The sequence below is a fragment of the Equus asinus genome, chromosome 7 (genome assembly GCF_041296235.1).
Source record: "Equus asinus isolate D_3611 breed Donkey chromosome 7, EquAss-T2T_v2, whole genome shotgun sequence".
Lineage (NCBI taxonomy): Eukaryota > Metazoa > Chordata > Mammalia > Perissodactyla > Equidae > Equus > Equus asinus.
The window spans coordinates 9,818,819-9,834,791 of record NC_091796.1 but is presented as its reverse complement, the minus strand read 5'-3'; the positions used below and the strand labels follow the sequence as shown (position 1 = coordinate 9,834,791).

The following is a 15,973-nucleotide window of genomic DNA, read 5'->3' as shown; positions in this document are numbered from 1 at the left end:
TGCCCAAACTTGGAAGCAGCTAAGATGGCTTTCAGTAGGTGAATGGATAAGTAAACTTTGATACATCCAGACAAGGGAATATTATTCAGCACTAAAAAGAAAGGTGCTATCAAGTCATGAAAAGAAATCTTAAATGCGTATTACTGAGTGAAAAAAAAAATCTGAAAAGGCTACAACACTGTATAATTCCAACTGTTTGACATTCTGGACAAGTCAAAACTATGGAGAACAGTAAATGATCAGTGGTGGGGTTAGAGGTTGGGGGAGGGAGGGACGAACAGGAGAGCACAGAGGATGTTTGCGGCAGTGAAAGTACTCTGTATGATACCATCACAGTGGAGACTTGGCACCACAATTTGTTCAAACCCATATTCTATATGTCATAAAATAGTAGACATAAAACAGATATTTTCAGCTAAATTGATGGTGTTTACTCCTCCCAGGATGCCACAAAAGGAGCTACTTTAAAAATGTAATGGTAGTACACAATAAATACACAAGAAAGGCATGAGACACAGAATTCTTGTGAGCAAAGAGATTAGTAAACATATAGGTAAATCTAACCATTGACTATATAAGATCAATAACAGTGAATGATTTTGTGGCATCTAAAATACTGCATTCCTAGACCACTAATAAATAATCTCTGTAATAATAATTTCGGGTAAAGCTGTTTTCTTCACATCTGATGATACAATAACATGGAAGGTAATAATGATATGTTCAGAGTTAAAGTGTTCTGAGTGCTCTCAGATTGGAATTATTATGAAAGATGAACTTTACAAAGTTGACAAGTCAAAAAATTTCTTGTTTAATTTTATTATCCACATCACTAAACATTCTGGAGCTGTACTACTCTCATTTCAAAAATATGACAAGACTTCTGCTCCTTTTCACTTTGTTAATGTCAAAGGAAATTAGGAATGATACAATGGTTTGAAAATCTTAGTGTACAATAAAGCTGTGAGAATTTTGTAGATCAATTGTACCTCAATAAAGCTGTCAAAAAAAATAAATTATATAAGCACATGAGATGGCTTTGTCGTGTGTCTACTTGGCTAGGCTAACAAACATTTCCCAGAATTCCCTTTCCTGTATGTTTCCCATTAGGATGGGCCATAAAAGAATGTTTTGAGTGACATTTGGAGGGTAGAAAGAAGCAAGTAGTGGACATCTGTAACTCACCCTTGTGTTGCTGTGCTGCTGACTCTCGTCGTTGGCATGAGGTAGCTGCTAAGCCTGCAAAAGCTCAGCCATTCTCCGGGTGCTCCTGCTTCTAGGACTCATAGGCCAAGTCCTCAATGAATGGGATGCATGATGCTTATACCACAAGGTCAAGGCAACAAGAACTAACCCAGGTCTCATTCCTTGATCTCCATCACCTTACATTCATCTTTCCTTCCAAACTGCCTACCTGTGAACTTGAAGCTCCAGCATTAGAAGTGAACACAGCGGCCTTAGACTACTTAATTGCTTAACCAGCTCCAAGAAATCCCTGCAACTAATCTGTATATATGAGTGTGAGTCTTTTTATATATACATATATATCTTCTAGTGTTTTTGCTTCACTGATTGAATTCTACTGAGTCAGAATGATACAGAATTTGGTACTGAGAATGGTTCCAGAGGAACAGAATCTTCAAGATAAGTTCTGTGAACTGGTTCCGGGTTGTCTGGAATTGGTTCTCTCATCTAAACAGATTTACAGGCACAAATGACCTGATTTCCAGGGCTAATTGGGCATTAGTAATCCACGGCATGCAGCGGCACAACCATTGAGATACTTATAATCAAGCCCCTGATTGATACAAGGGAAGCTCTAGGCAACCAAGTGTTTGTTGTCTTAGTTTATTTTAGTGAAAACAAGGAGTATAATGGATTGGTTTATTGCTTCTAACTGTGTTGAAGAAATTGGAGGAAGAAAACGACGAGCTCAAGGCCTTAAAGTCCCAGTTCAACGTCTATGTAAAGGACCCGTGAAGCTTCCATCACCATCCTGAGAGAAACCTTGCCTCCTGCAGCCACAGAGCTGAGATGTCTAAACAGCAAACCAGAGTTTTATCTTGCAAATGTCTGGATTCCAACACAAACTGAATCCTCAACCTTGCAGAGTCTCTTTTGTTGAAGTTGGGATATTGACTGGAAATGAATGAAATCCTGGAAATTGGTATGAAGACGTGTGGGCAGATTCTGATGAAAGGGGGTACTTCAAACACCTAAATCCCACCAAGTGCTCTTGGCCGGCAGAAGCAGGTCAGTCTCTCTGCCCATCAACCTGCTGTGATCTTCCTTGAGGTAGCTGCCAACAGGCCCACATCATGAGAAACTAAGCGTGACCCATAAGGAGGTACAACGCAGATTGAAAGAGCTGCATGGTTTTGCCAGCTCATATTTATGGAAACCAAGGGACTTGCATCAGAATATATAAATAACTCTTAAAACTCAATAATTAAAAGACAAATAACCTAATTTTTAAAAAATGGGCAAAGGATCTGAATAGACATTTATCCAAAGAAGATATACAAGTGGCCAAGAAGCACATGAAAAGGCACCCAAGATCATTAGTGATTAAGGAAATGCATATTAAAACCACAGTGAGATATCATTTCATACCTTGTAAGATGGCTAAAATAAAAGAGACAAACAATAACAACTGCTGACAAGGATGTGAAGATATTGGAACCTTCATACCGTATGTAGATTAGTGGTTGCTTAGGGCTGGCTGGGGAGTGGGTGGAATGGAAAGTGACTGCTAATGGATGCAGGTTCTTTTTGGTGTGATGAAAATATCCTAAAATTAGGTAGTGTTGATAGTTGCATAACTATGTGAATATTTTTAAAAATTGTATTGTACAATTTAAAGAAATGAATTTTATGGTATATGAATTGTCTTTCAATAAAGTGTCCAATAAAAAGGTTTCAGGACATTGGGATGTTAGAGTGAATTTATCTTGTAAGATCCACTCTGGGAAGGCCCAGAAGGCACATCTTTCCCCAGAGCTGTGAGAAATAAATTGATGAGGGGAGCTCCAGGAGTTTTGAAGAGTTGTGTGGTCTCTCTTCTCCATAAGTGACAAGCTACAAGGGATCTGCTACACTGAAGCTACTACATTTCTAACAAATGGGGTAATACAATCCCCAAGTAGTAGGTGCCAAGTGAGGGACTTAATCACCAAAGGCAAGGCGAGTGTGGTTACTGTAAGAACCAGTAGTTTGATTCCAATTAGTCAAACTAGATCTGAAACCAAAGGACGGTCCAGTAAAGTCTTGATCTATATAAATGGAAAAACTGTAGGTCTGGTGAACTGAAGTTTGAATTGAATCACCAAAAAAGAAAGTCATGCCCCCGAATCAGTTCCCAGTTCACACATCCAGAGCCTCAAGTAAAGGGAAGGCCAGGTCCTACTGAGAAAAAGACGTTGCTACACAGCAAAAAAGAAAATCCAAAACACTGTGAATCATCCTCCTTAGCCTCCTCTAAAGGGTACTGCAGACATTTATCAGGGTGACAGCTTTGGGGAAGGAAAAATGATCAGATATTGAGGATTTATAGATGTTGGCTCAAAACCCACAGCACTTCTGATGGTCCACCAGTCAGAATAGAAACATATGAAGGTCAGATAATCCTTTGGAGTTTGAGCTCAAGTCCACCTCATAGTGGGCCCACCCTCTGATTATTTTCCTAGGTCCAGAAGGGACGATTAGAATATGTGTATAGCAACTTGCAGAATTTCCATGTTACCCAACCATGGAGTGAGGGCTATGACAGGGAGAGTAAAATGGAAGCCACTGGAACTCCCTCTACCTTTGAAAATAGTAAACCAAACGCCGTAGCACATTCCGGGAGGGCCTGCGGGAATTATTGCCTTCAACAGGACTTAAAAGATGAGGCGTGGTGATTCCATTCAACTCATCTGTTTTTGCCTGTATAGACAACAGACGGGTATTGAAGAATGAAAGCAGATTATTGAAAAATTAATCAGATGGAGACTCCAACTGCAGCTGGTCCAGATGTGGTTTCTTTGCTGGAGCAAATGAACACATCCCCTTATATCTGGTATGTAGCTATCGATCAGGTGAATACTTTTCATCTCTCTACCAGGCGAACTATGGCTTGCTGGCCAAATCCAGCCTGTAGCCTGTTTTTGAAGAGGTCTTAAGCTAAGAAAGACGTTTACTTTTTTAAAGAGTTAAAAAAAATAGAAAAGAGTATGTGACAGAGTCCATACATGGTCCTCAAAGCCTAAATCATTTCTTATCTGGCCCTGCATAGAACAAAGTTTGCTGACCCCTTGTGGGGCCTTAAAGAAAATATTTCTATGTTTCTGCACTGTGAGGGCTCTCTGAGCAAATTTTACTGAAACTTGGGACCTGGGATAAAAGCAGGTTTGGGGAAGAAATTTATGACTGTTTGGAAAAAATCTCTGGGTGTCTGTTCAACATTATCACCATGAAACAAGATTTTACTATAATGCTTACTCTATTTTTTCCTCTCAACATTTATTTTGAAACTTTCCAAACCCACATCAAAGTTGAAGAATAGTACGATTGGGGATTCTAGGTGAAGGGTCTGTGATACTCACATGCCCTTTACTTAGAGTCCCCAGTGGTAAATAAACATTTAGCCGCATTTGCTTTACCTATTTTTCCCCCTAAATATATACAATAAGAAGTCCTTATAACGTTGTTTTTCAATAAGTGATGAAAAGCAGAGCGATCGGAGTCAAAGCCATGGTGCCATCCCTTCTCCCTTTCTAACGAGCATCACTCCAGTAGAGACTGGGGATTTTGGGCAATCCCTTGTTTTCTTCTTCTGAAGTTACACAATCCAGCTTCCTAGGGAAGAAACTTCTTTAGATCACAAAAGTCCAACTACGTAGAAAGACCCGCACCTGATTACTACAAGATAGTTGAATGGAAATGCTTTCCTATAGAGCTGTACTTCTGGGCGTTTTGTCCTCCATTCCTAAGCAGACGTCTTGAGACAGGTTTTATATTTGGCACTGGTTACGTAAAATCTTGTTTTACATTAGACACTGTAGAAGAAAGAAGCAAAACTGTGAATATACTTTTGTATTTTAAATTTCATTTTCTGTACAAATGACCCATGAGGATGAAGCCAGAAAGTCTGGACCTTTGATGGTCACACCTCACTGGTGCTCCCCCATCACGCACGTCCCCAACAGCAAAGGCTGCTTTCAGCCCCTGAGCCATCGCCCATCTGCAGAGGAAGGATGGTAGAAGGAAAAGAGAGGTAAATAACCCCAGCTGCACATAACCCACTTTCTTGTTTACAAGAATCAAAAGCACTTTCTTCAAGCAGCTACTGTTGTGCCAGCCTCACCGTGGGCTGAGGCCGAGGGGTCAAGATGGGGTATTGAAGCATAGCATGCTCTTGGACTGTTCTTGACCCCTGAATGCTGACAAGGAAATCGCAAAAAAATACTCCTCTCAAAGGCACTGACACTTTTGCTCCTCCTCAGATCGTTAAAACCATTGGTTCCAACTTGGTGTATACATCAAAATCAACTAGGGCAGGTTTTTCCTTTGTTCCGGCTTCAAGCAGAAGTTCATCCAAGACCACCAGATAGATTTTCTAGGGTTCATGTGTATTTTTATAAATTATTTGAGGCGATCAAGGCTCTCATAATTCTGATAAGGACTGCTGGTTAAGAATCCACGACTTAAAAGGCTTTAATCATTACCAAAAAGGCTAACAATCTTAGCCTGACATTTGCAAAGGAGCCCATTATTTATTTTTCCCTAGTATTTAAGGGATGGAGAATATTTGGTTATCTAAAAGTTTCCACAGTTCTTGACTTCTACTCTTATTTTCAAACACTGTATAGATTTTAAGATTCTGGATCCTAAGCTAAATAATATAAAAATCTTTTGTATGAAAACATAAAATATTTCCAAAACTTATGACCATATGTTAATTATCTTTCTTATTGCTTAATCATTAAGCAGTTAGATACTTTTGGAACATGCATTTAAAATCTTCAGTTGAAATAAAATCTATGCTTTTGACTTTTTAAAAGTCAGAAACTTTCAACTCTAACACACTAGTGATAGATATATCATTACATAAGAACAATATATTCAATTACATATTCATTCATTCTACAAATATTTATTGAATGCATACTTCATGCCAAGCATGTTTTAGGAACTGGGAATATAGCCTTCAAAAAAATAAAGTCTCTGATCATTCAGAGCTTACATTTAGTGTGTATTTGAGAGGGAAGATGGGAGTAAACAAACAATTGATATATAATGTTATAAAGAAGTGCTTATAAAAAATAAAGCAGCAGAGTAAAGGGCTAGGGAGAACTGGAGGCCAGAGATCTAATTTATATAGAATGGATGTAACGGTGTTAATGATAAGGCGACCTAAAGTAAGGGGGGAGTGAGCCATGAGGATAACCAGGAGAACATTCTTCTAGTCAGAGGGAACAGCAAGCGCAAAGGAGCACGCTCGGTGTGCTCGGGGCACAGCAAGGGGGCAGACACTGTAATGGAAGAGCAAGAGGGGCAGGGGAGGGGGGGGTGGCGGCAGATAGGAGATACAAGCGGTAATGAGTGCCAGTCGGGAGTTTGTAGCAAGCACCACAGGCTCCGTCAATTTCCTAGAGCGGCTATCGCAAGTATCACAAAGCGGCTGGCTTAAATAACAGAGACTTATTGTCTCACAGTTCTGGAGGCCAGAAGTCCAAGATCAAGGTGTGAGCAGAGTTAGTTCCTTCTGAGGGCTGTGAGCGAGAATCTGTTCCACGCCTCACTCCTAGCTTCTGGCGGTTTCTTGGCAATCTTCAGCATTCCTCAACTTGCAGAGAAATCACCCCAATCTCTGCCTTCATCTTCATATGGCATTCTCTCTGTACGTGTGTCTATCTGCAAATTTCCCCTTTTTATAAGGACACAGTCGTATTGGATTAGGATCCACTCTACTCCAGTATGACCTCATGCTACCTAATTCTGTCTGCAGCAAACCTATTTCCAAAAAAGGTCACACTCTGAGGTACTAGGAGTTACAACTTCAACATAGGTATCTGGGGGGACACATTTCGACCAGTTAACAGAGGCCATGGTAAGGACCTCAGCTATTAAGCTGCGTAAGATAAGAAGCCACTGGAATGTTTGGAGCAGGAAGATTCCACGATCTGCCTTATACTATAAAAAGATTTCTTCAACTTCTCTTTTGATAGCAGACTCAGGCAGGCGATGGCAGAAGTTGAGAAGCCGGGTAACGGGTTACAGCGGCTTGAACTGAGCTGCTAACCTGGAAAGCAGTGTCAAGTTTGGCTTCTAAGTATATTTTAAAGACATAACTAACAAGAATTTCTCAGATTACATACAGGCGTTGAAGGAAAGAAGTCAGAGATTTGCAAGGTTTTTGGCTTGAGTATTTAAAATACAATTTACTGAGACGGGAAAGACTGAATAGAAGCAAATATTTGGTGGAAAATTAGAATTAAAGTTTTGGATATGTTGTTCGAGTTGCCTATTAACCACCCAAGCATAGATGTCACGTTGGATTTACAAGACTGGAGTTCAAGCTGGAGATACAAATTTGTGAGATGTCCATGCTTGGATTTGTAGAATCAAGAGACTGAGTGAGTAATGATGTTGAGCACCTGTTAACAGAGGTTATTGACCATTTGGATATTCTCTTTTGCAAGGTTCCTATGCGTGTCATTTGATCATTGTTTACATTGGGTTGTCTTTTCCTTATTGATTTCCAAGTGTTCTTTATATATTCTGGATATAAGTCCTTTGATAGATCCAAGTATTATGAATATCTTTCCCTTTTCACTCTCTGTGTCTTTTGATAAACAGAAATTCCTAATTTTAATAAAATCAATACTTTTTTCATGTTTAGTGGTGCTATTTGTGTCCTCTTTAAGTAATTGTCCTACTCCAAAGATCATGAAGAATTTCTATATGAAAATTTATTGTTTTATTGTTCATATTTAGGTCTATGATCCATTTTGAATTAATTTTTGTGTATGCTGTTAGGGATCAACGTTCCCTTTTTTCCCCCATGGGGGTAGCCAATTGATTCAGCACCATTTATTGAAATCCTTTCCCCCACAGAAAGTTAGATCAGAAAACAACATACAGCAGTTACCACTTCCTGGAAGTATCATGTTTTACCAGACAGCTGGCGAGGAGATCAACACTTGGCAGCAGAGGGAGTTACGCGGTCAGGATTCTTTCATGTATCTATTGTTCCCCACAGCTACATATGAGAGTGACACTTCAGTTAAGCTTGGAGCAAGGAATTTGTTTTTCGCAAGGAAAATGGCTAGCTCTTAGTCACGTACTGTTGGCTCCAGGCAAAGGGCTCAAAGCTGTATGTTCCCTTCTTGATTTCCCAAGGGGTCTTTCCTGTAAGGACCTTCCTGAAGATCACAGGGAGTGGCCACACACCTAACATCCTGACATTTTTCTACCAAGTCTCATAAAACTTCAGCCTTTTCATGGACATACATGATAACACCATCAACAGGTTAAGGTTCCAACTCCACTGGTGAGAAGGGAATGCGGGACAAGTCACTGACGCCCCCATCCCATTTTGTCTCGGCCATTGAGATAATGAGTAAGGGTGGTTAAGTGATTTGTTCAGATTTACGCAATTTTTGAGTGATTCTACTCAGATCTCAACCAGAGTGTATCTCCAAAGGCTCTTTTGAACTGTACTTATTATACATCTTAAAAAATAATCATCAACTTTTCCTCTGTAATATATCTGAGGAATACCTCATAATTTCATAAATAACTATGAATCTGATGGGAAAAAAAAATGTTCCTGGTGTATCCTCCTAGAGGTTGTTTGGCCCCTGTGAAAATTACCATTATGCTTCACACACTAATCTTTGAATGACTCTATGTATTTAAAAGAACGCTAGAAAAAAACTCAGTACTTTGAAGGCTAGCAATTCAGAATTTGAGATTGTACTACCAACAACTGAGAATAGATTGTACTAAGTGCAGTAATTTGGGCCCAAGAAGTTTAAATGATAATCTTGGAAACTAAGTTATCCAATTAGTCTTTCGTGAAAAATGTGAATCAACCTATGTCTAAATACAAAGGGAATTTTGTGAATTCTTTTATCCCTTCCAAAATTACCCCTTGTAGAAAAGGGAGCACCTTTGACCTTATAAAAATCTTTCAGATTATTTTAAGTCACTCTCTCAATTATTTGATTTAGAACAATAAAGTGTTATTTGGAGAAGTCATATGATTTTGAAATATCAATAATGCCAAATCAGAATCTTACAAATTTCCCTTAACAGTTCAAGAATAAGAACAACACGAATGACTTTAACATGATTAATTAGTTACTCAGATTATTTTGTGTGCAACATCAAAATATTAAGTGTCATTTTATGATTCATTAAAATCTAATCATTTACTATATTTTTGACTGCATTTCTATGGTGTGGTATAGAATTTCTAGCGAGAGCATCAAACATATGTACAGAAACTGCAGAATATCAAACAACTTTAATGGGATAAAACCACTATTACATAAATCCACTGGTGAGCATAGTGATGAAGACAGTGATGTAGTCACGTGAAAACTTGGAACGAGTGGAAAAATATCCTTGGTTTCTACTATGTATTCTTCAGTTTCACTTGACTGCTTCACCCATCCAACTAAAATTTAACACATAAAAGCTGGCCAAGATTTTTGGGGATTTTTTATAGGAAAGAGAAGGGACTGGCATAAACTTGGGCATAGAGGGTGGCTTCAGAGCTTACATTTGTGGCCTCACAGAATCTGGGCCTCACAATGAAACTTGATACCAAAGGGCTGTCTGGCTCATGTTTAAACTTTTTCACTGTGGGAACTCTGGCCCCCTAGGACAGCCCATTCTGCCTCTGGAGACTTCTTTCCCTGAGTGTTCCCTTAGCTTGACCAGCATTCCATTCCGTTACCCACCCACAGCACTGTCACAGCTGCACACATGCTGAGGAAATCCGATCCCTTCACAAATTTGAAGGAAGAGATGTGTTCTCCTGTCTTGTCCTGGTCTCTTACCCTCCGAGTCCCAAAGATTCCAAAGATCTAATAGCAACGATTTTATGTTGAATAACAGATATACGAGAAGGAAAGCTAAGAAAACAAGAAAACTAGAAGACTCGCAATTGAGCATTTTAAGTAAAAATTGAGTATCAGTTACAGTAGCCTTAAAACTCCGTGACTGAGGCCATGACCACCTTTTACTGTCGTATCCTCAGTAGTACATAGAAGACATTTAATAAACATTTATTGAAAGAATAAATTGCAAGAAAATAACTGCCACTTTTTCACTAGTTGTTTAAAACACCTCATAGGAGATGGGCTTAGACAAAAATTGATGGCTTGTGCCTATTGCCAGGAAGGCATGAAGGAAAATCCAATAATTTTCCTATCTCTATTCAACGTCTATTAGTACACTAAATCTGTGTCTAAATCACATGTATGTCTATCTAAACTATTCACACACACCAATGATCCTACTGGATGTATGTCCTCTTATGCTTATTTATTCTCACTAAAAGCACAAAATACAAAGGATTTTCAGAGTTGTTTGTGAATCTAAGTATTTGTAATTAAGTGAAAATTCAATGTTGAAGAAATAACTTTTTCACTTCTATCCAAAATGTCAGAACTTAAATTGCAGTAAATAGCAAAGCAAACAGACATATTAGGATTTCACATTCCTAATGCCTTGGCTTTTCTCCGTGGTAAACAATGTTAATGCTAAATGAAGTGAGAAGAGAAATAAATTAAAGTGGATAAATAAACACTATAATTTTTGAGCCATTACTGTGTGCCAGTCATGTTCTAAACATGCTTCACATGCAACTCACTCTTCACAATCCAATGAGGCAACGGTCATCATCCTTGAATTACAGACAACGCAGAAGCAGACAGGTTCAGAGTCTCACCAACTTTACACAGGAGAGTGATGGAGCGAGGACAGGAATCCAGGCTCGTGCCACCAAGGGTTCCCCACACGCAATGTGATACAGCCGCTCAGCACGGCCAGGGGAGTCTGTCATACTCCCATGGAACCTGTACACAGCTGATGCACTTTGTCCCTCTTATCAGAAGTGGCCCATTGTAACAAGTTATTCTGTACACATTCACACGTGTGGGACCAATTTTTGGTTATTTCTGTGCCAGAGTAATTCTCATTAAAAGATATGCACATGGTAAAAAGTATGAAATACAAATTATTAAAAAATTAACATTTATTTAAATTTTTGTTTTTTCATAATATACTCTCCCCAAGTGATGCTATCTTAAAAAAGAAAGTCTTGAGGCTTTAGCTCCCATTCTACTGACAATGAAACTCAGGGGTGGTTATGTCCAAGATCACAATTTAGCACTTGATCAAGGACTCAATCCAATTATTCTAACTTTAAACTCTGTAATTAGTATTTTAAAATTATAAGGTTTTACAAATATAAAATATATCAAACCTATGAATCTCGGATTCTTCATCTATAATATAAGGGGATGAGATTACAATCTGGTCTCTCTGAAGTCTGTTTAAACTCTCAAATTCTACATTTCTATAATGATAAATAACTTACAATTAAATAAATACAAGGAAACAACGCCTCGGCCCTCCTCTTCATTGCACAGAGAACTATTCACGTCGTAAACAACCAAAAGATAAATAGTAAAAATAATAAATGATTACATATGTTTTCAATTAATTTATTTTAGAAAAACAAAGGTTTACAATTGGGGCCTTAAGGCAGGGTATCATGCATTCAACAAGTTAGTAACACAGACTTTCAAAAACCTTTATAGATTAGGCCAAAGTAGAAAATTATTTTTGCCCACTCTTGGACTCAGACACATTCAGAAAAAATATATATTTATAAAAATAAAATGGCAAACCTAATCCCACCAATTAATTGATAATCTTAACATCTCAAACTGTTTATTTGAGTAATTTCTGCATAATAAGAATAGCTGAGTGATTTTTCCCTATCCTACCTCCATATCATATGAATCAATGGTGAAACTATTTAAATTACTTTTTGCAAAATCCAAACCAAAAAAAGCCCCTGAAATAAAACACAAAAAACATCAACCACAACAAAAAACCACTAAACAAAAATAATACAGCTAGCTTTTAACTACTCATATACACCCTTCCTTCAGCCTCTAGACAGTTGGCTCTTTATGTTATTTTCTAAATCAGATACCAACAAGGACTATGTGTGAAGACAAAAACAAAAATTCCAGGTCTAATTCACCTCAAATAAGTTTCAGATAGCAGTAGCTAAACAAATATTAATGTACACAATGAAACAAACAAAAAGATTGCAAGCTATAATGGGGTGTGCACAGCTTGATAAAAACATGCCCTTTCTCTCTGAAATATCTTTAAATACTGTCTGAGCACCAAATCCAGCAAGAGCAAGCATCTAGGATTTTGAATTTTAGAACTTAGCAATAGAACTCTATTGCAACTGAAAGAGAAGGCAAAACTCCAACTCACGGAAGGATATTCCCTTTACTGAGATGTAATAAAAGTGAGAGTCACCAGTGAATTAGGATGATGATGATGTTCTTCTATCAGATTCCTTAAGAGATCCTTTATTCTGAAGTAATTATTTTTCTTCTTTTTGGTGAGGAAGATTTGCCGTGAGCTAAGGTCTATGCCAATCTTCCTCTATTTTGTATGTGGGACGCCACCTCAGCATGGCTTGCTGAATGGCGTGTAGGTCTGTGCTTGGGATCTGAACCGGTGAACCCAAGGCCGCTGAAGCGGAGTACATGAATTTAACCTCTATGACACCAGGCTGGCCCCTGAAGTAATTTTTCCTGAAAACACCATCACCAGTAAGCTGTAACATCACACTAAAGGGAAGAGAATTCTAGTGAGCAAAAACTTTAAATGTGCTTTTTGAGGAGTCTGACAACATCCTAAAGCAAAAAGTAAAAAGCAAAAATTTTAATACAAAAAGGAAGAAATAAAATTTTTCACTTGCAAACCATCTACACATTGTTTTCCCAATAGACACACTTTGAAAACCCAAAGAGCATATGGGGCAGCAGTATGGCGTTGCGGAAAAGATAACAGAGCATTAGGCCTTAGTTTATAGACACAGGACTCTCAACATAAAGCTCATGGACCTTGTGGCCAATACACACTGGGTTTCACTTTTTCTTCTCTCTTGATGTCTTTCATTTACAGGTGATGCTTGATGAGAGAGAGAAACATGCAGCTGACAGACGTCAGAGAGTGATAAACGCCAAGGAAACAGCAATGACACTCCTACCACAATTCTCTCCAGTCTCTAGCTAAGCTTTGCCTTCCTTACTGGACGGAGACTCAAGCGCGGCTCCTCTCACCCAAGGTGCTCGAACTGCAAAGCAAGCTTGGCCACTGGGAACACTGGCATTTATCTTCCAAAAGAATCCCTCAGTCCTCTCTGGAGAGGCCTCTACTTGTTACAGTAACAACATTTATCACCAATTTACATTTAAGAGCATTTCATTCCAGTATTTTCTGAAATTCCCTGTGGCTGCATATCTGCTTCATTATTAAAAATAATAATGGGGTGCCACATATTAAGAATAAGTACTCATTATATACTAAAAGAGTAGATAGATACAATAAAACAATTACTGAAACTCCTTAGAACTTAAGATATGAGTTTCAGTTCAGTCGTGATCAGCCTGGCACCAGAAATTAAAAAGGCTGCCCTTAGAGATCAAAGCACTAAACAACTTCAGTATCAGGACCATGAATTGTATTTTTAAAGTGATTAAACATTTTCTTTTTCTTTTTTTTGCTGGGAAAGATTTGCCCTGACCTAACATCTGTTGCCAATCTTCCTCTCTTTTTTTTTTCTCTCCCAGTACATGGTCGTATACTCTAGTTGTAAGTCCTTCTAGCTCTTCAATGAGAGCCACTGCCACAGCATGGCTACCGACAGACAGGCGGTATGTGGTTCTGCGCCCAGGAACCGAACCTGGGCCACCGAAGCAGAATGCCAAACTTTAACCACTAGGCCATCAGGGTTGGCTCTGAAGTGATTAAACATTTTTAAATGTTTAATAAAATCTTTAATATTGGATAACTCAATAACTCAATGAAAAAATCACCCAAATAAAAGTTACCTAATAAAAATCCTAAACTTACCTAAAATTACGGCTTCAAAAATAAACTAATCTACAAAACACACCATATTATTACTTAAAAAAGAAAACACAACTTTTATACATTACTTGGGGTAGAATTCCTGTGTTACTTCATTATGGAGAGAAGATGAGAGGTCACTGGCCTGAAATGGCTGACAGAATTGAGATTATGGAGAAGGCAACTGGCAGATCTCTTTAATCACTGGACATGAATTTAGTTGACAGGCTGATTATGTCACTTATTACTCATTATGAACAGAGACATGGCCATAATATTACATAACAGATGTCAATAAATTTTATACGTATATATGTATGTGTGTTTATATATACATATATACACATACACATCAGATCATAAGTTACCATTTAATAAACATAAAAATATGATAAATATTACGTTTTAAAATGTAGCAGGAGCTTTTTATCAAAGGAAATTTTTATAAGGAATCCAAATATATAAAATAGAAAAAAGGGAGGCTGTTCTGGCTAAAGCAGGGCAGGAGTGACAATGACCATCCCCTTCCTGTAGTGACCACTGAGACACCTGCTAACAGTGTCCCGGGGCTGGTTTGAGGTCACTGCTCCAAGTAAATCCTGTTTATGTTTCAAAGATTAAACATAAGACTATTTTTTTCCCACTGTACAGGCCCATATGAAAATTTTATAATGCAACTGAGTATAAAGTTAAAAAGTAACATTTCCTCTCCTTTAAAAATAATAACAAAATAAAATCACTATGCTATATAAAACCAAATTATTTTTAATCTCATAATATTAATCTGTGGAAAAAGTTACTAGTTCTCCTTAAAGTGCCTAAATTTTAAAGACTTAATTTTGTCCGTATAAATCTTATCCAAAATATATGAGGGGAATGGATGGTAGGAGGTGGAGGTATTATTTTTCTCTATCAAACATGTATCTTCTACCTGACTGACCAATTTAAATATTCTGCCCAAGAATCTTAATTTTGTCACAGAATATTCAGATAGAGAAACATGCACACAGAACGGATCTCTTATGACAACATGTGCAAGGTAAACTTTGATGGAGTGCTTTGATTTTGCTTGTTTTAGACAAACATTTCATCTCTTTGCTCCAAATATCTCTCCATTTATGGAAGGACTACTTTAACCCATGCAGTGGAGATTAGCAAAATACAAATAACACGTTCTCTTCTGTAAAGATCATGATTAAATGTCTAAATTCAATAAATAGACTCTGTCGTCATTTGAAATCCTATCAAACATTTTATACTAGTGAGTCTCAATCCTTCTTCTTTTCCAATACATCTTTGGGTTCTTGCACTGCAGGCACTGGCGAGTCCCCAGTCCTTGGCTCCTGCTGTGCTTTGCTCTCTTCTATTTGTTCTGGGTTTTCAATTTCACTTCTGGACACTTCATAGCGTTCTTCTATATAACCTCCATCTGCATCAGCTGTGTAGATTCCATAGCACATGATACTGATGACACCCAGTGGCAGGCCAAAGAGAAAGCAGCCCATAAGTGGAGAGCTCTTGAATATAGACTGTGGAAAGACAATTACAACTCAGTTCCCCTCAGATGTATTCTAATATAAAATACATAAATGAATTTAAACCACTACAGATTTCTTCCTCTTGCTGCCATCCAACATGCTTTTAGTTCCAATGAATCAGTGTCAGTTTTTCTGCAGTAATTATCATGTTAAAGACATCATAAGAGAAATTTTATATTTGTGTGTGTGTAACCAGCTAATGGCACCAAATACTCTATAACCTTTTCTAAAGACATTTATTTTTCTCACATTATCCACCAAGGTCTCTTTAAAAC

General features: G+C 38.0%; 1 protein-coding gene across 1 annotated transcript in view; it reads right to left on the bottom strand.

Annotated features, from left to right (window-relative positions):
• Nucleotides 1-11,704: 11,704 nt before the first annotated feature.
• Nucleotides 11,705-15,973, bottom strand: part of TMX3 (thioredoxin related transmembrane protein 3) — a 43,948-nt gene continuing 39,679 nt past the window's right edge. Inside the window, exon 16 of the mRNA XM_014865137.3 lies at nt 11,705-15,689. Within this exon, the coding sequence (XP_014720623.1) occupies nt 15,429-15,689 (261 nt within the window). The 3' untranslated portion in view covers nt 11,705-15,428. The remainder of the gene's footprint in view (nt 15,690-15,973) is intronic.